The following is a 26,839-nucleotide window of genomic DNA, read 5'->3' as shown; positions in this document are numbered from 1 at the left end:
TCTTAATGGTTTCTTATATCACTTCTCTCAACTGGGGATTCTACGACCTCTGGGGAATCTGAGGGCACAACCTTGGCAGGTCTCTAAGACTTTTTTCTTCCTTTAAAAGGAACGAACCATACATTACTGAAGCTTAAGAAACTCTGATCAAATCCAACGCCTTTCCTTTTACAAATAAGGCCTAGAAAAGTTAAGTGACTCACCAGAATAACACAACAAATTAATAAAACCAACCAGCACTAATACCCAAGTCTTCTAAGGCTTTATTCAGTGTTCTTTGTGCCAGAATGGGGATGCTGCAGGGATCCCATCATCACTGACTTTAAAATATAGTGGGAAAGCAGAAAATGAACAAGGAATAACTAAAATGATGTGTGTGAGGGAGGAGAAGGGTAATAGGAGTAGTATAGAATGATAGGGTAGTTTAACCTCATCTGAGGGTTTGGGCAAGAGATTTTTATGCTGACAGTCGAAGAGAGAACAGAGTTAGCTTAAGGGAGCCCTGAAAAGAATAACGTTCCAGAGGAAATAACATGTGTGGAGACTCTGGGGTGAGAAAAGCATAGTTTACTTACTGGTTTAAATGAAGAAAAGGAGTGAAAAGAGGGTTCAGAGGTAAACAGGGACCAGATTATTCCAGTGGATTTAAGACAATTAGAAGTCAACATGGAGTTTCAGTAAGGAAGTGATGTAATCTGAGTTGCCTCTTTAAAAGGGTACTCTGGCTGCAGATGCAGAATTGATTGGAGAGGAGATAAGGCCAGACAGATGTAGGGAGACCCTGTAGGAAGAAGCTACAGTAAAGATATGTGTAAGAGATGAAAGTAGCTTGGTTTAGGGTTGATAGAGAAGATCAAGAGAAGTGGCTAAATGTATTTAACAGGTAGAATCAAAAGGACGTAGTGATTGATTGCCTGTAGGTATTATAGCAGTCAGTTATGATTCCCTTTTGGGGGGGCATGATCAGCTGTGGGATTGTTGGAGCTGTTTACTAAAGATAGGGCACACTGAGAGAGACAAGTTTTGAGGAATAGGTGATGATTGCAGTTTTTGACTGGTTGCTATTGAGTTGGCAATGAGATATTTCAATGGACATCTCAAATAGATGTTTGTATGCAGAGCTAAAGCACGGAAGAGGTAACCAGGGCAGGGATACAGATTTGGTTTCAATATATTCATGATATTTGAAACTTTCTATAATTGGATTGTCTAGGGAGAGCATATGGAATTAGAATTGTGAAGGAGCCTAAGACAGAGCCTTGAGGAAGGAAAAGCCTGAGTGATAGGATAATTGGTATATCAGGGGCCAGGAAGAAGACAAGGCAGTGGAAGAAAAGCAAGGATTCATGGGTCTGCTCTTTGATGGAAAAGTTAAATGGTTGGTTCCATACAATGTGTACGTACCTTGCACACAGAGATAGATAGTTTTATACTGCTGATTGTCAAACTAATTTTTCCAGTCCTTTTCCCAGAATCTAATTGTGTGAAATGTTATAAACTGTGATGTACAATGTAAAATTGAATTTCTGGTTAACTCAGCCAGCGAGAAAACCCTTTTCACTTCTGGTTGTATAAAATCTTTCTTAAACACAATAAGCCATTTTTTTGTCTTGGTAAATATTGTGGGGTGAAATAAAATTTAAATTAAATTTAGATAACTGAATTGGTGATTCGAGAACTTTTAATGTCTTAGTTTCACTTTGAATAGCAGATGACATTTTTTTCTGAAGATATAGAAAATATTAAAGATTATCTCAGGAAATGCTCTGGAAGCTGCTTTTTAAAACACTTTTAACTGCTTCCCCCCCCCTTTAGCATTTGTCCGTTTTTTTTTTCTAAAAATACAGTAACAGCTTTCAGTACACTAAGAGTATTTGATTGTTAATGAAAGTTATATTGCATTTGTTTTTGTTTAATAGCTGGGTTTTTATATAATTCTAACTCACTAGAACCAGGTATATCAGTATATTCCTCAGCACTGTTATTTTTTTTTTAAATTTTTAATGTTTATTTTTGAGAGAGAGGCAGAGACAGAGACAGAGCGTGAGCAGGGAAGGGGCAGAGAGAAGGAGACACAGAATCCGAAGCAGGCTCCAGGCTCTGAGTTGTCCACACAGAGCCCGACATGGGGCTCAAACCCACAAAACCCAAGATCATGACCTCAGCCAAAGTCGGACACATAAGCAACTGAGCCACCCAGGCACCTCACTCAGTACTGTTAATGTGTACTCTTTGATCACTGACTCCAAATATAATTGAGCTATTTCAAAATTATTCTACTGGCATTACAGATACAGCTATGTGTGCGGTGAAGAGCCATCTGAAAGGTTACGCCTAAATTAGGTTTGAGCAGATTAAGTCATGAGTCACCTGCACAGGGCATATTTCCAGTGGTAGCAATACCAAAGTGAATCTTTTAATGAAATAAAATACCCTTTAAAATGGGGTCTTTTGGAAGGGAAACTAACATTTATACTTTGTGCCAAACACTTCTAAGTGCTTTACATACATAATTTCTCTACAAATAAGGAAATTGAAACTTGAAGTGGTTCGATAGCTTCCCAAAGTTGCAGCCCTGACATAGGGTGGTGCTGGGATTCTAGGTTAAGTTTATCTAATTTTAAAACCAGTATTCTTTCCATTTACACCTCTGTTCCTCACTGGAAGCCAGGAGACCTATATTCTAGGTCCTGCTGCATCCTCTAACTCTATGACCTTGGATAAGCACAGTAGTTCGTTTGCATTCACTATCCCCCAGGCATAGTTTTGCCCCTTCCCCCTGTCTAGAATGCTCCACACTTTCCATCCCTGTGTTTATTCATCCAGTTGGTAATCAGCCCATCAGTTGGCCAGATGATGGTCTTTGATCATGCAGTAAGTTATTGAGGTTCTGTGACATCAATATGAAAGTGACATAGATGCATGGCCTTTGTCTCTGAGGAGGTCACACTCTTGTAGTATCTTTATCTTGCTTACTATATAAGCCCTCGCTGAAATCCCATTTCTCCCATGGAGCCTTTTCTATGAGCCATCCCATTTTGACATGCTCTTTGGAAGTCCCTGTGAAACTTTTCATTTATTTAGCAATTAATCAGCTGCTACCTTGTGACATCTCTTCTATCATTGGCTAGAATCTTATTCAAATCATGAATCATTGCTTAACTTTTCACCTCTTTGCAGCTCGTTTCACCAAGGTATAAATTCCTTAAGGGCAGGCTTACCCTTCTCTGTATTTCCCAGTGTCTTGTAAATAGCAAAAAATTTTTGACTGGATTCATTCAGCAAATGTTCGTTAATTTGCATTAAATTTTTAAGTTCAGAGTTTACTCTTTTGGTCAGACGTTCTAGGCTGTCACTTAGCTTCCCTGAGTCTCAGTTTTCAGTAAAATGGAAATAATTCCTACCTCTTGAGATTAAATAAATAATATATGTAAAAAGACTTTGTACACTTTAGAAGACTATCAAGTGTTACTGTTTATTTCATACTTTGTGGTGAAAGCAGCCCTGTCCTGAATTCTTGCAGTAGATACTATGTGTCCCAACATTTACTTCACGTGTTCACTTGATCTATTTTTATCTCTATTATCCAACTGTATGGCTCTCTTTGCTGTTTTAACTTACTTGCTCTTCAGTTTATTCTAACTTTTTCTCCTTTATTTTGTGTATTCCCAAGTCTTAATCGCATTTACGGATGTGGACATGAATAGTATGAACTGTTATGAGGCTAGCCTAATATGATGGATCACAGGGTCCATCAAATTAATGGGCCCATCATACTACAAAGCTGAGAATAATAGAATTTATTGTTAATTTTCGCTAAAGGTAGCTAAATTCATTCACTTGTAGTTTCAGATTGGTATAAAGGGTTTGTTTTTAGGAATTTGATATGAAGATGCTTTTTAGTCTATATGAGAGTTCTGTATACTCTTCAAAGAATATATTAGGACTGGTACCATCAAAGCCTATATTGCCTTAGGTCGTCTGGATGGAACCATGGCAGACTTAGTAATAACCCCAAAATACAATAGTTTCAATAGCTAAGGCTTATGATTAAGATTTCCCAAGTGTTACAAATTTTCTGAATTGCATTATTCTGGTCTCTGCTACTTTTGATGCTTTGGTTAATTTGATGCTTTGGTTAACCATCAAACAAAGTTTATTTTACTGCCTTCATTGAAGTATGCTTTTTTGATCATTTAAAAATATTAATAATAGAGTCATTGTCTTTTCTAGCTTTTCTAGAGTGTGATTCTTGTGTCTCTCACCTCTTGGAAGCCTAGAAATAAATATATTGACTATTATTGTTATTTATGTTGAAAGATATTAAAATTAGATTTGTAATCCAAATGGGCATTACTTACTTCAATTCAATCTGGTTGCTTGAAAAGTGGCCAGATGCAACAATTCTTAATGCAAGACAGCCTAGGGCAAAACCTTTGCAATTCACACCCTCCTTTGCAAAACAACTGCCCTGTGTGAACCTTTCACATTAAGAAAAAAAGAAGAAAAGCAAACAAAATTTGCTTCACTGCATTTAATTATAAATTTCCAATAAAAGTGTTCATATGATCCCTACATTCACAAGCTAACAACCATTAGAAGTGGAAGACAATGTGCAAAAAAACAATGGCAGCCTTGACCTAGTTTCAGAGCCAGGCCCAAAGACATCATGAAACTTCTCCTCTCTTACATATCCTCACTTAGCTGATTTTTTTTTCTAACGTAAGCTCCATGCCCAGTGTGAGGCTTGAATCCATGACCCCCCCCTCCCCACCACCAAGTGTCACATGCTAAGCTGGCCAGGTGCCCCCACTCTGCTGAATTTTAAAGTGATTGATTATATTCCCGGTTGCCTGTGACAGTCTCAGTTTTATCTGTTGTTTGAATGTTGTTTTTATTATTGCCCTCTTTCACTCTTGAAACTGTCCCAGGTTGGGGAATAAAGTATAGGGTCTTCTTGTTTCATCCCTCAGAGACACTGATTAGGAGGTGAGGGCTGGGAATGAGGAGAACTTACTAAAGGGGAAATAATATTAGGGTTAGGAGGGTACTGGGATCAAAAGGCTAGTGATCAGAATTCTCAGTAACTAAGTGATTTGTGAATGCATTCTGAGCATCACAAGATCCATCAGATTAATACTGGCTGCTCATGGGAGAGGCGGAGGACAAGAACCAGGTCAGGAGTTTGTGGTATCTTTTATGCAATACTAACGTTAAGCTTCCTGTCTGAGGTTTTCCATATTGTGAGTCTCTCACCTCTTGATACTCTTTGAGGACTGGTGATGCTGATATCTAGTAGAAGCACTTCACAGAATTAAAAAAAAAAAAACAAAGATGGAAGATAATAGTTCTTTAGAAAAATGGAAACACATTATTCTTGATAACCTTGCTCTTTGAAAAGCTTAGCTGAATATCTCTTCCATTTACCTTAATAATCTACTGAGAAACTTAATTTCATTAACCATAAAATATTCTCTTTTAAAGAGTCCTCCAGACTTGAAGGCTGTTATGTTTGTTTATTTATTTATTTTTTGAGAGAGAGAGAGAGACAGTGAAAGGGACAGAGAGAGAAGGAGGCAGAAGATCCCAAGTGGGCTCTGTGCTGACAGCAGACTCCAATGCAGGGCTTGAACTCACGAACCATGAGATCAGGACCTGAGCCAGAGTTGGACGCTTAACTGACTGAGCCACCCAGGTGCCCCAATGGCTGTTATTTTTTCATACTCAGTTGTTGTACAGTGTCTTTATTTTATTTAAAATAATTTTTTATTTTAAAATAATTTTAGAGAAAGAGAATGCAAGCAGGTGATGGGGTCGAGGGAGTAAGAAAGAATTTAAGTAGGATCCACGCTCAGCGCGGAGAGTGGGGCTCAGTCCCACGACTTTGAGATCATGACCTGAGCAGAAATAAAGAGTTGGATGCTCAACTGACTGAGCTACTCAGGTGCCCCTGTAACTTTTTAAATTTCAAGAGTGGTAGCCACCATTGAAAAATATGCAGAAAAATATAAAGCAAAGATTAATCGTTCATAATCCCATCACCCAGAAATAACTAAAATAGTATAGTTCCTTTCAACCTTCTTATACATATACATATATACACATATATGTGTGTGTATATATGTATATGTACATATATATGTGTGTGTGTGTGTGTGTGTGTGTGTGTGTATTTTAATGTGTATTCAGTGGAGTTCTTAAACTCCATAACCATAAGGAAAATGCTTTTAGTGTTCTGGCAACAATAGGAAAATAATAATATCTTACATTTGCATAGAGCTTTAAAACATGTAAAGTCTTTTTCAGATAGTAAAATATTTAATCCTCTTAATACCCTTGTAGGGCAGAGTAGATGTTAATTTCCATTTTACGTATGGGGAAATTGAAGCCCAGGAGTGCTCATTGACTTGACCAAAGACATTGATAAGTAGTAGAACCTTGATTAGAACCCTGTGCTCCTTCACAGCCCAAGACTCTTTCTGTGTACAACTCAAGGAATTATTATACTAGAATTTTCAAGTACCAAAAACTGAATCTGGTCCAAAGAACTAATTGTGAGAAACTGGTTCTTTAGCTGAGAAAAGAATGTAAGGAAGAGGAGGAGTGTTGTATTTGAATAATGGTCTTTATGTTTGTATAGGGGCAGTATTCAAAGAAGAGTAACCATCTTTCTTAACATCTCTTCTGAAAGTAAAACAAGGGGGCTGAGTTTCCTGTGGACATTTAAGTTTGGGGTAGGATACTTTCCTGCAGGCCTTTGAAAAGACCTTTCAAAGGTATTACCTGTTTGGAATTAACAGTCAGTCAAGTCTTGAACACCTAATGCTGTACTAAAAAGAATAAATGAAGTAAAAGGCATATCCTCTTGTGTTTTCACAGCATACCTGGAGGAATAAAACAAACATATGAAACAACTTGGGTGTAAATTATGTAGTATTGACCCTATGTCAATGAATTATCAGGAGTTAGAAATAATAAATTGACACTCAAAGAGCATTTACTTTATGCTAATCAAGGAAATATTAAATGTTACAGCATAAATAAGATCGAGAAGCCAAAAACAAGTTATGGCAGAGAGCAGAAATAAGAATATACACATTATTTCACACATTAATGTCTCCACCCCACATTTATTGAACATCCACCATGCCGTAGGTACATAAGAGTGACTAGATATATCCTTTTGAATAGAACTTAAGTTACATGTTAGGAAATAGTGAATAATAAGGTGGGTGAGTAGGTGGGTGTGTGGGCAGATTATAGCAATATTATTAACCTATGCAGAGGTTATGTGTATTCTAATTAGGGACAGAAGTTTATAATAGATGAGACCTAAACACTTATAATTCATTGAATGGAAGAGCTAAAGGAAAATGTTAGAAGTCATCTAATCTACCCTCCTTTCCTTATTTCCACTTTAAAAATGGGGAATTAAGACCAGAGCCATTGTGGTTTTGTAAACAGAGTTAGTGACAGAACCAAAGGTTGAATCCTGCCTGGTCTTCCACTTTCCAATTATGCATACCATTCTGCCTCTTGACTCTTGAATTTAGCTGAAACATCTTTTTCTTCTTCCCTGTGCCAGCTATGTGAATACCAGGACTTAGGTCCTCAATTAAAGATTTGGATTGTCATCATTATTCAATCATTGGTAGAAAAATATGACTTAGAAAATGAATCTCTTTCATGTCTCATCTCCGTGGATATCTTATTTATAAAATGACTAAAGGCTCAATGAGATTAACAATACACAACTTGGAAATAAATGTTTTATAGCCATCACAGTGAAGAGTCTGTATTTTAGACCTAGCTCTATACACTGAGTAGCTGTATAATTTTGTACAAGTCCTACCACTTCTTTTTTCTTTATCTATAAAATGAGAGGGTTAGAAACACTTTTAAAGTCTGGTTCTGTTATTTATAGAGCTATGTCTTATTTGAGTTAAAGCACAGACTTATTTAAGGAAAAAAATTCTTATGATTGTCAGCATTCACATAATTTTTATTATAATGTAACTTAAATATGTACAAAACTAGCTATGAACTTAAAAAAATTTTTTTAATGTTTATTTTTGAGAAAGAGAGAGAGAGAGAGAGAAGGAACATGAGTCAGGGAGGGGCAGAGAGAGAGGGAGACAGGATCTGAAGCAGGCTCCACGCTCTGAGCTGTCAGCACAGAGCCCAGTACAGGGCTCCAACTCATGAACCACAAGATCATGACCTGAGCTGAAGTCGGACACTTAACCAACTGAGCTACCCAGGTGCTCTGAGCTATAAACTTTTAATGCGTATAGCTCTTACATACAACCAAAACAAATCAAATAACAAGTTACAAAATTCTTAACATTCAAATTAATAATTCAAAATGGAAATGAGGTTCTACACCCTGTGCTATTCAATGCCATAGATATGATTAAATTCTCCCTCAACTTTTCTTATTGAACTGTTCTGTGGAACAGTCCTCTTGACAATATTACTGGATCTCATTAGGTTTTCACTTAACTCAAATGAATCATTTACGTATTAAAAGTCTACCTGTGTCCTTCTGTCATGAATCCTAAAGTAGTAGTACTGGGTGCCATATTTGAGTTTATGAAATCATAAATACAAACTGTGGCACTGAACCTGCCAGTAAGTATTCAGTTACAAAACCATCCAGATAATCCAGATATCCAGATAATCTAAAATATAAATCACTTCAGTTTTTATCATTAAAATGAAAGGAAAATTGAAAATATAGAATTAAGAACTTTTTATCAAAAATTAGAAACAATTTGGGGCGCATGGGTGGCTCAGTCGGTTGAGCGGCCGACTTCGGCTCAGGTCATGATCTCACGGTCTGTGAGTTCAAGCCCCGCGTCGGGCTCTGTGCTGACAGCTCTGAGCCTGGAGCCTGTTTCGGATTCCGTGTCTCCCTCTCTCTGACCCTCCCCCGTTCATGCTCTGTCTCTCTCTGTCTCAAAAATAAATAAACGTTAAAAAAATTTTTTTTTAAAAATTAGAAACAATTTAAGTGTCCACCAACTAAATGGATAGTCAAAATATGGTATGCTCATATACAGCCTCACCTAGATTATTCATCGATAAAAAGGAATTTACTAGTGATACAAGCTACAACATGGATGAACCTTAAAACAGTGATGCTAAGTGAAGAAAGCCAGAGGGGCACCTGTCTAGCTCAGTTGGTAGAGCATGTGACTCTTGATCTCAGGATAGTGAGTTCAAGTCCCATGTTGGGAGTAGAGCCTACTTAATTCAAAAAAAAAAAAAAAAAAAGGCAGACACAAGACCATATATTGCATGATTGCATTTATATGAAATGTCCAGTAAAAGAAAATCTATGAAGGCAGAAAAGTAGATTCGTGGTTGCCTGGGATTGGAGTTGGGAACTGGGATTGATTATAAATCAGCATGAGCGATCTTACTGGGTAATAAAAATGTTGTAAAACTGATTTATGATGATGGTTAAAAAACTTGGTAAATTGACTAAATTTCATTGAATTGTACACTTGAAATGAATTTTGTGGCATATAAAATATCCCCAATAAAGTTTTTTTTTTTTTTTTTGGTACTTCCAGGAAATACATATCCATAAGATATCCCTCCTCCCTGGTAAGGAGACCCAGTTGAAACAACACTGTTTTAGTGGAATCAGAGAGAGCATCCAGTAATTAGGAGATCATGGAGTCTAGTCTAGCTTTGATTTGGCATTAACTCTATTTTATCTGAGGCAAGGCATCAGGCAGGTCATTTTTGCCTTTGTTTCCCCATTTATAAATGAAGAGGGGGTTAGATTATATGCTCTCTAAGGACTTCCTGTAGATAGGACAACGTCATCTCTACATTTGTTATCCTCTCTCAATCTCCTACTTACCATCCCCGCCCCCCCCAAAAATGCTCTTTTTCAAAGCCCCCTTAATCAGCTTGGCGTATTGCTCATCTCATTAAATCTTGGTCACTGAAACTTCCTGACCTTAATGCATAGGTCTTTCAAGTACACAGTTCCCAGAATGTGTATCTGAAAGTTCCATACTAGACTGAATGCCGCATCATTCATTAATCTCCCAGAGGCTATGTTCTCATTTTCTGTAACTCTTATGGATGCTCTTCCATAGATAACAATACACTTCCCCTTCAGGCAGTACATGAAAGAAACAATGAACGATACAATGGAATCATCCTATATAATTACGCAGAATGAGAATCTGGCCCATTGTTTTCTCCTGCTGCCTAAGGAAGAAGTTGTCCTCTTTGGATCCCCATTAAGATTTTGGCTTGTCCACCTCCTTGGATTCCCAAGTAACAATTAAGCAATCTGGCCTTCTTCCCACTTCTCATTTCAATGTGTAGGATCCTTGTCAACTTGCCCAGAATGACTTTAGGCATTTTGAGCTGTTCATCTGACTGTGTGCAATAGATAAATAAAAACATAATTAGAAGGAGGACTGACTTAAGACTCAGTTTTATTTTTATTTCTATTGGGGAGGGAAATGTGCTTATTTTCAAATTGGAAAAGTTATTTCTTGTCTGTCTTCATGTTTTAGTCTTCTGCTTTCCTTTGTGTTCAGTAAGATGTTCTGAATGTTTACAGTGAAAAGTTTAGGGACACCTGGATGGCTCAGTGGGTTGAGCATCCCCAGCTCTTGATTTCGGCTAAGTTCATGATCCTAGGGTCGTGGGATTGAGCCCCTCATCAGGCTCCATGCTTAGCATGGAGCCTGCTTAAGATTCTGTCTCTCTCTCTCTCTGTCTCCCTCTTCCTCTGCCCCTCCCAACCCCCCCCCCCACGCATATGCATGCTTTCCCTTTCCCTCAAAAAAAAAAAGAAAAAGAAAAGTTTGTGAAAATGGGGTTTATGTTTGTAAATATAGAAACATAGCATCTTACTTCCTAGAGCTTAGTATGTCTGCAGAAAAGCAGCCTTGGAGTATAAAGAACAAACCAGGTAGTTGGAATGTGGTTTAATTAGTCCATAAACTTGTCAGGAATCTTAGACTCTTCTTCCTAAAGCTATGCTGACCCACAACATAAGTTTGGAAGAACCAGTTAAGTTTATATTCTGCGTATCCCCTATAATTGAGGAATAAACATTTGATAAAAACTGAAAATCCCGTTAGTGGAAATGGTTAAGTAAAACTGAAGTATTAGTTATTTTATTGGGGGTTGATAAATGGTTTTGTATATGTCATAAAAAGAAAAAACACCAGAGCATGGGTGTCCTCATTGTAACTGTTAGGACCAAGGATAACAGAGAAAATTGAAGTTGAAATAAAGTTCTTTAAAAATAATTGAAAAAAGAGAAACTTAGGTATATAGGTATTTTAGGATATGAACATTCAATGAACAGAAGAAACAGATATTCCTAACCAAGAAAGTTTGGTGTTGAAGATATCTACCTTTTCAATAATAGAGGACAGATTAGATATTTATCCTTCCTTTGTAGTAGGAACTATGTTTCAGGGTATCCACGTAGCTGTACTTCCCAAAGGAAAGCTCTACCTCGTTGCAAAATGCCAGCTAACAAATGTAGGAGTGATAGAATTAGAAAAACTTAATTTCATAAATTCAAAGTATTGACTCAGGAGAAGATTATTAAATGTCCTAAGTGAATGATGGCTGAAACTGAAAAACCTTATATGCCAAAGTCACAGAACACAGGTCACTTTCTAGTTGCTAGGAGAAAAAGTAACCCTACAATGGAGAGATCTACCATTCTAAATCAGCATCATCAATGGTCAGTTGTACGCTGTGTCTCTGATGTGATCAAATAGGAAGTCTAGAACATCACATATGTTACATTCAAATAAAAAATGTTTAACTTTGAATTCATAAATCTTTAACACCCAGTGTATAAGTAACACAGTGTTAGATAAGTAAGCTAAATGATACCACAAGAAAGCAACCAGACAAATCCAGGAGGTGAAACATTCTACATGATAACTGGCCTGATCTCTTCAGTTAGTCAGTGACCTTAAAATTAAGGGAAGTTTTTAAAAAAGACTTAAGGGACATGTAACCAGATGCATTTCATCATCCTGGATTAGGTTCAGGTTTGGAACAAACCAGCTATAAACATTTTGGGTCAGCTGGGGAAGTTTGAATACAGAGTGAATATTATTTGAAATGAAAATTTACAAACTGGAAAGATGAAGATTGTTGACTTGAAACAGGTTACCACTAAGTACCATATCTCATTTTTATTAAAAAAAATACAAACACTGTATATATGTGCTTAGGTACACGTATATACTTTAGGATCAAACGTATGCTCTGAGAAAGAACCAATGAGATAAACACAGAATTAAACAATGATGATCACTGAGTAGTAGAATTAAAATGATTTAGTTTTTAAATTTTCAACAGTGAACATACTGGTTCTGTAATAAGAAAAGGTTATTGAACAACAACAACAAAGACAAGCGAACATGTACTTTATTTTTTAAAGAAGGTAAATATGTTTCTTTTGAGGAAAAAAGGTTCAAAGACTAGAAAACACTTTCTTATCTTTCAAAAACATCTGGTAATAGTTTGTGGATTAAAGCTTTGCCTATTTGTCTTTGGTCAGTGTGGGATAAAGAATTAAAAAGATGTGAGCTTGAATTCAAACTGTCAACTACAAACATGTTTACTTCCAGCAAAGTCACCGTCTCTCTCTAAACCTCTCTTTTCTCATCTAAAAGAATAATTGTGAGAATTAAAGAGAATTTAAATAAATCCATGCCTGGAACAGAATAGGCTCTCAAAGTTAAAATATTATGAATTCTTATAAAAAATTTAAATCTTGCACACGACAGCTATCTGATTAATAAAGTAGCAAACACTAACATCACTATTGCTTTTAAATATGTTCCATCAGCATCAGTATGTTTCATGAAGAAATGGTATGTGGAATATGGAATCTTCAAAATCAAGTGTGAATTTTACAAGTTCACTTAGAAGTAGACCATTTTATACAGGGTTGATAAAAAATAAAGTATAACTTTATGACTCAGAGCCATTACCAGGTTCCGTATTGAAACCCTATTCAGTAATTGCCATTATTTTCTCGTTTTGCTTTGAATAACCTCCCAGTAGCCCCAAATGAAGTAAAAATACCACGGAGCTTTAATGTACTTTAAAGTAATTATAGAATACTATTACCTCAAAGTAGAAGTTTTTCGTATAGTAATTTTATTTTCATAAGAACAAGGAACTTCAGTAGAAAGGCCACTCACTGTTTCTACCATGAGAACTCCAGAATACTAGGATGAGCCTTGAAGAATCTACAAATGAGGCAAGAGGACATTTGTCAGAAAAATGCATTCTGGAATTGATTGCTCAAATATTACCAAATTTTATTTACCAAGTTGTTATTGAGTACTTACTTTGTAGAAAGCAAAGTCTCTAAACTCTGTGATGAACTATGGCATTCTCATTAGTGATTCATTCGCATTAAGTGAATCATATCATAGTGCAAATGCTTTCATGCTGATAGACTTCAAACATAATAGTTGGCATTAAGGATATAATGGATCGGAACAATTTATTTGAACATTTTATTGCGTCATTTTCATGACAGAGCACAGTTTGGAGCTTTGGACTGGGAATGAAGAAACCTGATTTTTAGTTCAAACTCTGCTCCTAATTATCTGGGTAATACCTTGAGCAAATCATTTCATTTTCCTGGAACTCATTTTCCTTATATGAAAAATTAAAAGAGTTTGAATGTATTAATCTCCCTGGCATTAAGTTTTGTGAGTCTGTGATCTCAATAATCCATATATTTCCTTTGGTACAGTTGCAAAACTTGTAAATTGTTTATTTTACATAAACTAAACTTGCATATAGCACTGTGGCTCTGAGCTTGCTTTAGAGTGTTTGTGGAATTCTAGTGTGGTTCAGTGATAAGACAGATGTTACCCAAGGAATCTCGGTATAACTGATCTTGAAAAATTAATTGTTGGGGCGCCTGGGTGGCGCAGTCGGTTAAGCGTCCGACTTCAGCCAGGTCACGATCTCGCGGTCCGTGAGTTCGAGCCCCGCGTCGGGCTCTGGGCTGATGGCTCAGAGCCTGGAGCCTGTTTCCGATTCTGTGTCTCCCTCTCTCTCTGCCCCTCCCCCGTTCATGCTCTGTCTCTCTCTGTCCCAAAAATAAATAAACGTTGAAAAATTAATTGTTAAAATCTGAATAATGAAGAAGATGTGTTTAAGAAGTTTAACATTTCGTTGGGGTGCCTGGGTGGCTTAGTCAGTTGAGCGTCTGACTTCGGCTCAGGTCATGATCTCACAGTTTGTGAGCTTGAGCCCCGCGTTGGGCTCTGTGCTGACAGCTCAGAGCCTGGAGCCTGCTTCGGATTCTGTGTTTCCCTCTCTCTCTACCCCTCCCCTGCTCATGCTCTTTCTCTCTCTGTGTCAAAAATAAGTAAACATTAAAAATAAAAAAGAAGTTTAGGATTTCTTTACGACATTAATATGGGTCAGATGATAATGTAGCCCATGGTATTTTGTTATGCTGGAAAGTACATGACTGGAGAAGTTCAGATATTACAGGCAAAAACAAGTTAACATAGTTCAGGTGGGATGCCTTTGGTTCAAAGGTACAGTAATTTGGAAAGTGTTTAGTTCATCCCTAGAAAGTAGTAAGACAGGTTAGGCTCTTTTTCAGGTATTACTGGCAAGTTAACTTTTGAAGGGGAAAAAGAAAAGGAGATTTTCAGTTGGTTTTTCTTTTACAGACTTTTAACTTCCTATTGGGCATATTTTTCCAGATAAAAGTGCCTTTTATACTGTCACCTAATTAGCAGTCAAGTACAAAAAGAAAATAGTTTAACTTAGGATCTGAACATGAATAAGAATACAATAAAAAGAATTTCCATTGCATTTAAACTAATTACAGGCATGCTATTAAGTATTCAAAATTAGAACCCAAGAGGACCTCAAGGATTATTTTACTTTGCAGAAAGGCCTTCTTCTCATTCTAGAGATGAAAAATATGAACCCAAAGAGTTAACAAGTCTGTATCTGAACCCATATAAGAACCTAAAACTGAGGCTTTCTGCCTCGTGTCAGTGTGCTTTTCCATATACTACACTACTTCAGGGTCAAGAAGACCTTTTTAAACGCAGATATTCATCTACTGGAGCAATTGGCTACACGTTAACACCATTTCATTGAGTAATCAAAATGGTGTATTAATTTAAAATACTAATCCTGTAGATAAATATACAATCCTGTTACTTTTTGAAAATCTGAGCGGTTATAATTTTTTATTAAGGAAGAATGGACTTTGCCTTTAATAAAATAGCACAGATGTTTCTTTTGTCTCTTTCCATGGGAATAGCGGGTTTACTGTGATGGTTGCAGTGGAATTTACATCTTAGGATACAGGATTATTTGGTCTTCTGTTAGGCATGTGTCCCATTGGAACATCAGTTCTTCCATGTTGTGTCCCCTGTGATGACTGTGAAGAAACCCTGAATTGATGCAACCACGGCTAGAAGATAAAGTTCAGAGCCAACTTTAATTGCTGTAGAAAAAAGGCAGCAGTTCTGGGTAGAGGGAGCGGTGAGCTTAGGTCGTCATTCTGCTTGTTAGCAATTATCTGGTGTCCTTTGGAGTACCAGCACGAAATGCCCTATTGGAACGAGAAGAAAACTGTTGTTGTCAGTTCGTTAGGTCTCTAAACTCTTCTTGAATGATCCATGTGAGACAGATGTGCCAGCAGCTGTTCTGTCATGATTCTCATTGTCCTCAAAAACAATGCACATATGCTTTTTGCCAACTGGGGATGCTGTGGTAAGCTCTAGAGATACAAGGCAGTGTTAAATACTGTTCTCCCAAGGAGCTCCAGCATAAGTATTCACAGCACTTAAAGCATTAAATGAAGCAACAAATGGGGTTCCTAGCAAAAGAAAAAAAATACTATGTACACTATCTTATACCAATACTAACACAGCTTATTTTACATAAAAGAAGAAAGTAATTAAAGCAGTTTTAAAATTTTAATTTTAATCTAGAGAATAAAATCCAAATTTAGCCTATGGCCAAAAAAAAAAACAAAAAAAAAACAAGCAAGGTTTTAATTAGCTTTTAAGAGGAACACAACACAAAAAAATTTAATATTCTATTTTATGGGGATATTTGATATAAATTATTCTAAACACTGAATAATATTTTAAAAGCTGTATACAGATATAGTACTTAATACTATGATTTTATTAACTGTGGATTTTTAGACATTCTCTTTGTTACTGAATCATGCACAGCTGTTATGAGTCCAGTTGCCCTCTCCTAAATGTACTAAAATCTGAGAGTTTTTTTGACTGAGTAATATTCAGATTCTTTTGGCTAAAGGTAGGAATCATAAATAATCATGAAGACCAAATATTGAAGAATAGCATTCTGAAATGCCAAACTACGTTTTTTTCAAGTGTCATAAACTAGGATAGAATTAAATAAGCTTTGCAGTTTCCTTGTTATATGGCCATTCCTAATTATCTTCACTCTCTCTCTTGTTGTGCATGTCTGCTGTGCCCACAATCACATCCATACCCCTGTGTTTCCAAAGTCCAAGAGGAGATGACCTTCTCAGCCTCGCCATCACACAAAGTCCTACATCCCTCAATAGAAGAAGCTGAGTTAGCTTTTGTGTGAGTCCTCACTCTGCAGAATTACCAAGGCCTAGCCTTCAAAGGAGATTCTCCATGGAATGGAAAGCCATAGACTTCTGAAGTGTAGAAGTACACTTCAGATGCAAAGCACTGATACTGAATTGGTATGCAGAATACCTAGACATGGCCTATAGCTCCAAGATCTTACATGACAGTCCCATTTATTGGCATGCTTTTTAGGTACCTTATTATAATATCCTTTATATTTTGATATTGTAAAGAGTAGGATACTTGGGAATCATAAAGTCTTGAAGACAGAAATATTTACATGCAGGGGCATGTGAGTGGCTCAGCTGGTTAAGTGTCCAAGTCTTGATTTTGGTTCAGGTCATGATCTCACAGTTTGTGGGTTTGAGCCCTGCATCATGCTCCACACTGACAGCAAGGAGGCTGCTTGGGATTCTCTCTCTACCCCTCCCCTACTCTCCCTCTCAAAACATAGAAAGAAACTTAAAAAAATAAATAAATATTCCATGCATGTCAGAGCTCCCATAAGTTTTCTGGTGATCATATACTGTCCAGTCATAGGTAAGACTGTAAACAAATATATTATTTCTGGTATCAATGCTAATTGACCTTCAAAGTTAAGTGAGCTAAAAGATCACTCTTTTAGGCATTTTGGGATAATTTTGATAAATACAGTTAAGTGTGAAGGATATGAGGATAAGAACTTTGGATTATTAATGAATTTATCTCCTATACCTAGAATATCTGGCACTCAGGAGGTGTTTGAATATTTGAGGCATGCATGGATAAATCACTGTAAAATAATATATAATGAGTCCTTTTATCTCAGAGCAAAGCAGCTGCCTAGTTAGATACAATTGAGATTGGCTCAGTTTATTTTTGTCCATTTTAATATCCATGTGAGCAAGTTATTTCTCAAGTGACCCAGTGCTACAGTGTGATACAAAATATTAAAATGTTACTAACATTAAAAATATGATTTAAAAATCCACATCATACAAGTATTGTGTTAGTAACTTGGGATGTTTTCTTTATTGCTTGATATGCTGTCAAGAGTTTAAACAACATTTGATAGAAATTGTGATTTTTGCTTACCGGCTTTTTTTTTTTGAAATCTGCAAGATAAGAACACATCCATCTTATTCATCAAGCCAACACCTAACTCAAGGCCTGCCAATATATTCTGATTTTTTGCCAATAAATATTTGTTGAACAAATAAATGAGTGAAATACAGTGAATAAGACAGGTTGTTGCTCCCAAATAATACAGTCCAAGGGGAGAAGGGAGAACAGGATGTGGTGTGTGCTATAAGAGTAGATGCCATTAGAGTCAGGTGTTATCGAATAATTAGCTGTTAAAAATAATTTTATGTTTGAATAGCTAAAGCACAGTATAAGAACTTGTTAGAGGGTTGGAAAGTGTAGCTACAGCAGTAGCTAGACAAGATGAATGTTGTCTGAGGGGGAAAAAGAATAGAAGTAATAGTATGTGAAGAATCCAGAAATTAGACTCTTTGATGATAGTTGGAAAGAATGGATCTGTGTATTGTCCAAATAATAAAAGAGACTACTATAGAACTGGAGTGCCAGGTTAATGCTATTGGCCTTGGAAATAAAACTGAGATTCCCAGACAGAATTGTGTGGCATGAATAAGCTACATCATTGTTGAAGAAATACAGGAATAAGATAGAAAAAGGCAGTGAGAAACTGCCCACACCCACCCCATATCCATGGATATGGGTACTGAAAAATGAATAACACAGTTATTCACTGATATTCCTTGAAAGAGTTAGCATATTTTCCCTTTAAGTCACCCTATACTCCCTCCCTGCAGTGACTGATTTGTTAAAAGAGATGATTTAGATGCTTGTAAGAGTAGAAGTTGGTGAAGGCCAGTAGAAGGCTGGCCTTGGGAATTAGGTACCTAAAAACCTAGATTCCAGTTCCGGCTCCGTCACTACCTAGCTGTTTAACCTGGAGAATTTACTTATTTGGGGGCCTTGTCTTTCTCATCTTACTAACAGAGTGTTAGACTTTTATAGAGAGTTTCATTCTAAAATGGTATTCTTCTGCCAGTTTTATCATTCTTATAATCTGGCATCTTTTTTAAAATATTTATTTATGTATTTTTGAGAGAGAGAGAGAGAGAACGAATAAGCAGGACAGGAGCAGAGAGAGAGAGGAGGAGGCACAGAATCCAAAGCAGGCTCCAGGCTCTGAGCTGTCAGGATGGAGCTCTCTGCGGGGCTTGAACTCATGAACCGTGAGATCATGATCTGAACTGACTGAGCCACGCAGGCACCCCTAATCTGGCATAATCTTAAGAACATTTTAATAAACTTGATCATTTTTTAAAAGTCAGAGGCACTTTGGAACCTGAGAGCAAGAATGGGGTGAGGATAGGGAATGGAGTGAGAAACTGCCACTTAATAGGATGAAAGCCTAAAACTTGCCTTCAGACTCAAACACATCTTGGGACATTGAGGAAGGGTGTCCATAAGCAGAATGGGACTTAAATTTTTGTTCTGTTTAATTATCAAGAAGGAAATTATCCTTGACTTGTGTAATTTATTTTGATATATCATAAATTCAACCAAAAACTTTGGACTAATTGTACCTTTAAAGATTATGTCATTGTATATATAATACGGGGTAATTCCCCAACCTTGAGAAAGAAGAAGAAACTCCTTTATTGATAATTCAAATTGAATATAGACAAAACTAGTTCTACATACCTATAACTACCTTAGTCATTTGGACTGCCAAGAAGAAGCTTGCTTTAACTTGAACTACCTTAGTAAAAGGTTTTTGGTTTTTAAAGGTTTTTAACCACTATAACTGCCCAACTCTCCACTTCATTCTGTGCTGTCGAGACCCAGCCCGAATTCCCCCTCCCCCAGGTTATTGTTCTGTGATTAACAGGGAAACTTGCTAGTCCCCTTGCAATGTAAATTAACCAGATATATATTTATTCCACCTGGAGAATATTGGGATAAGTCTAAGAGAATTATTGCTATCTGATATATTGCCGTATGTGGGGGCATCTGTATTAAATCCACAAGCCACTGCAATTCTATCAGGCCACTTAAGTGACAAGTGGAGACCTGCTTCCATACTGAAGTCTGGCACAGCTAGTGTTTCTCTGAGCCAAAAAGGGCAAAGGACTTGAGCAAGAAGCCAGCGTTTTCCTGATTACAAAACTGACCACAGTTCCTCGCCAACCTGTCAGTGTGATTCTATTTTTTTCTGGTAACGCATTCTTCTTCCCAGAGAGGACTCCACTTTTTTTTTTTCATTATGACATGGCATTTATCACTTAAACATCAGCTTGTGCTCAGACATCAACTGGTGCAGCATGACTGCCTTTGCTAGTGATGGATAAATTTAATAATCAGATTTTTAAAAAGCAAACCCTGATATATAAAATCTCAACTGTATGTCTCAACTATTTAATTTTATAGAATTTGGATAGTAGTATCAGTTTGGGTTTTATAAAGTGGTGGAATACCTTTAAAATAACATTTTAATAGCATGCTGATGCCAAATTTTAAAATGTAAGTACATGTTTGGGGCACCTGGGTGGCTCAGTCAGTTAAGCATCCGGCTTCGGCTCAGGTCATGATCTCGTGGTTTGTGAGTTCGGGCCTCACATTGGGCTCTGTGCTGACAGGTGGGAGCCTGGAGCCTGCTTCGGATTCTGTGTCTCCCTCTCTCTCTGTCCCTCCTCCTCTCACACTCTGTCTCTCTCTCTCAAAAATAAATAAACCTCAAAAAAATGTTTAATAAAAGAATAAAATGTAAGTACATGTTTGAATTAAATAGTTTTTCAGGGCACCTGGGAGGCTGAGTCGTTTGAGCATCCGACTCTTGATTTCTGCTCAGGTCATTATCCCAGGGTTGTGAGATCAAGCCCCTTGTCGGGCTCCACACTGAGTGTGGAGCCTGCTTGGGATTCTCTCTCTCTCCCTCTGCCCCTCTCCCTGCTCATGTACTCTCTCTCTCTTTCTCTCCCTCTCTCTCTAAAATAAAAGTAGTAATAATAATAATGAATTAAGTAGTTTTCTTCAGATAATATGGTGAGAGATTCAACCAGGAATGGGCAACTAGAAAAAAGTTTGTCCAGGTAACTTAATCTGGTCTTTCATAAGCCAGAGATGCGAAGTTTTCCATTTAAGAAGCAATTGAAAACTGAACAGTCTCTTTGCTCTGATAGCTCTAAATACTGTACAGCTCACGCCCCTCACAAGACACCGAACATGTGGGTCACTGGCGAGACAGTGTGGCAATGTTTTCCTTGTAATGTACCAAGTCTTGCCAAAGCAGTGAACAACATTATGACACAACATTTGTCACAGCTGGCTCTCTAGCAGGAGAGTGCCAGCCAATTCAGGCCTGGTCCTTTGTGGGTTTATTCCCACCTCTCCCAAATATTTGGAAACCGATGTCTTAACTCATTGGTTGTGTTCACAAGTTCTACTACTGCAAGTCTTTTTCTTTTTTAACGGATTGGTCTTTTGCAAGAAATAGACAAAATATCAGTGTGAATTACAGCAAATCCCTGTTCCATGCTGTTATGGGTGAAACTCTGGGAGATTCATTTATTGACCCAGAAAGCGATTCCTTTGCTGATACACTGTCTGCAAGCACTTCACAAGGTAAAGTCAGTTCCAGATATGGCTGTTGGGATACTTTGGGCATATATGGAATGGTAAAATTTCTCTTGTAGTTTTTTTTCCAAGCTGTATTCTAATACGAGACATGGATAGTTCAGTGTTTTAATGCTTAGTTTGCCGTGTTAGTGTTCACTTTTAAGCATCAGAACTTTAAAAAAGAAACCTAAACTAATCCATATTGTATCTCTGTGAATGGCTCCCATTTCCTGAATTGTAAGCATTAAAGGTATATTTATATTTTTAAAAATCCTATTCATTTTTATCTCCTCAGTTTATGTGTGTCTCCCAAATATACTTAACGTCTTATTAGAATACCTGAGGGGTCCCTTTTTCCCTTATATAGTCTTGTATGTTACATATCTCTCCTAGCTGTTTTTATCCCTCCTACAGCATTTTTATTCCTCTTAAAGTGCTCTCAGCATGTTTTTGTTCTACTTTGAAATTTTAGAAATCTGTATATTTTATCTCTCCCAAAGAATTGTAAGCTTCTGGAGTGTAGGACCAACCTATATTCTTCTTTATATTTCTTAGGATACCTAACATGGTACCCAGTGCTTTGTCAAATAGATTGTGGGACCTATGTCTATTCCAATTCCAAGTGTTTCATTTTACCCATAAAGAAAACAAAGTCCCTAAATGCCTATTGCATGCTAAATAATTGATTAATTACTACTTTCACTCAGATATAGAAGATTTAAGCCGATACCTCATTTTTCAAAATTCCTTTCTTGGCCATTGCAAAATGTCACGTCTTCATTTCTACAGCTCCTTCTACTGGAGTTCCTTAGCACAGCTTCTTATGTTTTGTACTGTTTCATATTTATTTCTGTATTTCTATTTGTTTTTTTTCTCATAGATGGCACATAAAAATAGATTGTGTTAGTGTGATTCATGTTTTATAATATAAATTACAATTACATTTAAGTCACATTACAATTAAGTCGCTTAATTGTTGAAATGAATGGCTTCACATCTTAACATTTTAATTTTTCTGGAAGCCTGAAGTTTGAATATATTAATCATAGTTATAGGTTTTTTTTAATCAAGTTGTTTAAAAATTAACAAAAAATATTTCCGGAAATACTGTTTCATTATTTTATGGTGATTTGATTCAACACATATATATCTGTCCTCTGAGCCTCTTAAATAGGAGATTGGTTTCATTATATTATATAAAAATCTGTTTATTCTGTTTTTCTGAAAGCCACAAAAATTGTTGCTTTCTGCAGTTATTGGTTTAACCTGTATCAGGGCAGAATGTCCTAGCTATACTGTGAAATAGTTCTTGAGTAAAAATTTGATAATTTTGTCTCTTTGAAAAGAGTATGTACACCAAGAATGCAGTGCAACAAGTAGTTTTGGTTAACTGAGGACATGTACTATTCATGGTAAGGGATAGTTATGTGATTTAAGTTTTCATTCTGTACTAATCTCTTTATGTTTACACCTTGACTTTGCCCTGGGTTTAATTTTTTTGAGTCTCAGATCCCCTCCAAAAGAATAACTCAGTTATTCTTAACACTTAACATGGTACAGAATAGAATTATTAGCAATTAAGAAATTATATATTGTGCCAATAATTTAATTTTTGTTTATACGGTCTTGGATTACTTCTTATTAATGGGTTGTTTGTTAAAATATGAATTCCTAAAGACCAAAGACCTGTGGTTGTTAACTTCTATTACATTTTGTAGATGACCACTATTTATACCACCCATGCCAAAACAAACAAACAAACAAACTTGAAATTGGACATATCATCATCATTAGCTGCGGAGGCCATCAGAGATGAAACACTGTAGAGTTTAGGTATTTGGCTTGAATACAGTAACTAATTTAGGTGCTCCTTCTTCCTCACCATAGGCAAAGTGGGACTGGGGGTTGTTGCAAGTAGCTGTGTGCTGCTACTTTGAAGAAAAAATGGCTTGTTGAGTGTGAATGATCCAGATGTACAAGCTATATTGGTCCTATTCATGAAATTCAAAAATGTATGCAGCCACTATGCCCAAAAAGGACTCATGCATTTTTTTCCTGGGCTCCATTATCTCTGTGATCCCCCTTTATCTTATTCCCCTGTTTTCATCATGAGCTTAAGTAACCCCAAGTAACCCCATGCTGGCCCTAAAACCATTTCCACTAGTAAAAATTGGCAAGATCGAAGGGAAGCTTCCACAAACTCAAGCTGAATGTGCCTCCTGCTTTTAGTGCCAGACTTAGTCCTGTGTGAATTCTATAATTTTAAAGTGTTGCACCAGAGCATTGAAAGATGATGACACACTTGTCCTTTGGAGCTGATTGAGCAATGGAAATATGCCTTGGAGACATGATAAATGCTGCAATAGATGATCCTTTGAAACGAGCGCCTCTCCTGAGATAGGAGTGAGTGATTGATTGCCCGCCATTTTTATTGAGGGATACTTAAACTGTGCCTGTGTGACTCCAGGCAACTGTGTATTTAGAAGCATTTAGATAGTTGACCAAAGTTTTTCACCTTCCTAGAGGGTTAAAGGGACCCCTGTAGTGTCAGGGAATGTAACTACCAGGCTTGTCTTGGCCACATACGTTCCATGTGGATTTGAGTAAGTCACTTATCCTCTCTTCCCTGTTTCTACACATAACAACAGTAAATACAGGGTTTTTGCAAGGATTAAATGACACAATATTTGCGAAAGCACATCTGATGTCCTACATAGAGTTTATTGTTTTGGTGTTGGAGTATTAATCACTTGTGGATAGAATAGAAGGTTTCTAGTATCCTACATTTGAAACATTTTAAGGAATATGGGGGGAAACTGCAGAATTCTTTGTGCACCAAAATAAGTGGCAGTTTTTGAGTGAGATAAGACTTAGGCATGATTTCCCATGAGTGTCTCGATAAAGAAATGGTCAAACTTAGAGAAAGCATCTTTCTGTCTGACTTTTTTTTTTTAATGGGGGAACTACCTCCCACTTTCATTAACATTTGTTTAGGAAAAGATTGAATTTCCAAAAGTTGAAATCATTCTTTGGCCCTAAATGAAAGCAGTGATTACACATTTTCTTTCAGAGACATTGAAAAACTGTCTTCGATTATAATGTTCTTTATAATGAAGATTTAGGTAATTGACACAGTTCTGAATTTCATAATCTCACATGTAATAATATTTCAGGGTCTTTTTCTAAAATTTCGCTCTCGTCCATATTAATTTTTTTCTTTAGTATGGCTCTATTTTATCATGTATTTCTTTGAATTAACTGTTCAAATCTCTTTTCTGATTACCAGGACTTAGAAGATTTAGTAGATTTCTAAACTCAGAGAATCTCCTCACTGTGTTTCAAAAACTGTCATTTCTCATGTACTTCCCCCTAAATTATGAATTGTAGGACACACCCAAAACAAGGGTAATTTGTATTAGATGTATTTTTAAAATTTTTTATTTCTTTTCCCCCGGCATCCCTAAGGAATACAACTTGTCTTTAAAGCTGTCTGACAGCAGTTATCCATCTAAACTGTTTGTCGCAGTGTAAAACATAGGTCATCGAATGGAAAACAATTCATAAAAAGCTCCGATAGAGGTTGTCATAGATTATCATCTTTGTCAACATTCTCACTTATAACTTGAATAAAGTAACCCTGAGGAAATACTAAAATCATCATAGCCTGTTGTGAAGTGCATACTCTTGGTATCAGAGGAAATCCAAGCAGAGTAAATTTCTTCATTGTATCAGATCAGTGGAACTGACATGGGTTCTGTTATTTTAACTTCTTTTGTACACCCTTAAATTAGGCCTAAGAAAGTTGTCCAGTAAATGTCCCATGTCCTTCTACTAGTGTTGAATATTTGCAAAAGTATATGTGATAGTGAATGAATCAGACTCATTCTGAATGGAACTAAGTTTCCATAAACATCTACTGGATTACCCCTTCTCATAGATGCAGTTTTGCACCTGTAACTAGTTTAGAGACACAGGAATTACATATGCATCTGATAGCAACTGCTGTCCAACTCCAGTAACCTCAGAATTAAGATCATGTGGCTATTTGAGTACGCAGTTTTTTAGACCCATGTAATTTTTATCAGGGTAAGAGATTTGCCAACACAAGATTGAGATTCCCACAAGCGGAGAATGGTTTACATTATAAAGTAAATTTAAAACAGTCAACTGCCAATTACCTACATGTATCATTATCCCTTATTCCCTCATGCCAGAATTCCTGTACAGCCTTTTAGCTGACTTTCTAAATGAGAAACTTCAGCTATCCAATCTAATCTGCCAGATAAGTGGTCCTCAGAGCCTATCAGACTTCTAATACGTATTGAGCGCCTACTACATACAAGTAGTGCACCATCGTGAACAATGTGATTTCTAAACACCTCTGCCTGGCCCTCAAAGCCTTTTATACTCTGTTTCCACTTTGTGTATTTTATTTCCCTCCACACCCCAGAGATTGGTTTGCCTTGCTGTACTTGGGCTAATCACATTGTCCTAAGAATAAGCCGGACTCACTCTTGCCTCCAAGCCTACCACATCCTGGAATGCCTTTCCTAATACTTCCATCATTTCAAATCCTCCCTATCTTTCAAGGTCAGGTTCAAGTAACCTTTATGCCATGAAGCCTTTTCTTAATTCGTTATTGTTTTGTTGTTGTCGTTTAATTTTTTTTTAAGTTTATTTATTTTTGAGAGAGAGAGAGACAGAGTGCAAGCAGGGGAGGGGCAGAGAGAGAGGGAGACACAGAATCCAAAGCAGGCTCCAGGCTCCGAGCTGTCAACACAGAGTCCTATGCGGGGCTTGAACCCACAAACCATGAGATCATGACCTGAGCCGAAGTCGGATGCTTTCCCGACTGAGCCACCCAGACACCTTTTAATACATTACTGTTAATTGTTCTCTCTCTCCTCTAAACTGAAAATATGTTCAGAATATATCTCCTCTCCCTCCTCCACTGCTAACACCCTAACCCAAGCCATTGTCTCTTGCCTGGATTGCTATCCCACTCTTTGACAGGTTGTCCTGCCTCTGCCCTCACCTCCCAACTGCTTAGCCTCAACCCATCATGCAGAGGGATCACCTTAAAATATAAGTCAGATCTGTCAGTCAGCTCACAACCCAGCAGCAGTTCCTCACATCATTTAGGATGAAATCCGAGTCTGCCTCCACCCCAACCCCACCCTGGTCAACATATCTGTCCTTTCCTCACTCAGCTCCAGCCACACTGGCCTCCTCACTGTTCCTCCCACATTCCAGACATGCCCCTGCTTTAGTGCTTTTGCTCTAGTTCTTGCTCCTTCCTTGAACCCTCATTCTCTGACATCTTCTCTTGTCAGCTCCTTCTAATCTTGGCTCAGATATCACTTCTGGTAAGGACTGCCTCTACCCCCACTGTTGAATTCTCTGTCCTCCCCACCATCCTTCCCCTTCCCCTTGCTCGGTATTCTTATTTCTAAAGCACTCATCATCTTCTAACATACCATATAATTTACTCATTTATTGTATTTATTGTTTATTGCCCAGGTTCTCACACTAACATATTAACATATTAACTAACATATTAACTAACATATGAA

The 26,839-nt window shown here is 37.1% G+C and overlaps 1 protein-coding gene across 4 annotated transcripts in view; it reads left to right on the top strand.

The window, feature by feature from the left end:
• Positions 1 to 26,839, top strand: part of PPARG (peroxisome proliferator activated receptor gamma) — a 134,345-nt gene that overhangs the window by 40,126 nt on the left and 67,380 nt on the right. Inside the window, exon 1 of one of the 4 annotated variants that reach the window (XM_015074648.3) lies at positions 20,695 to 21,272. The exons of the other annotated variants lie outside the window; for them this stretch is intronic. Within the exon in view, the coding sequence (XP_014930134.1) occupies positions 21,191 to 21,272 (82 nt within the window). The 5' untranslated portion in view covers positions 20,695 to 21,190. Of the gene's footprint in view, positions 1 to 20,694; positions 21,273 to 26,839 lie in introns of those variants that run through there. 4 annotated transcript variants of the gene reach the window in all.

The sequence above is a fragment of the Acinonyx jubatus genome, chromosome A2 (assembly GCF_027475565.1).
Source record: "Acinonyx jubatus isolate Ajub_Pintada_27869175 chromosome A2, VMU_Ajub_asm_v1.0, whole genome shotgun sequence".
Classification (NCBI taxonomy): domain Eukaryota; kingdom Metazoa; phylum Chordata; class Mammalia; order Carnivora; family Felidae; genus Acinonyx; species Acinonyx jubatus.
This window is presented reverse-complemented; position numbering and strand designations above follow the sequence as displayed.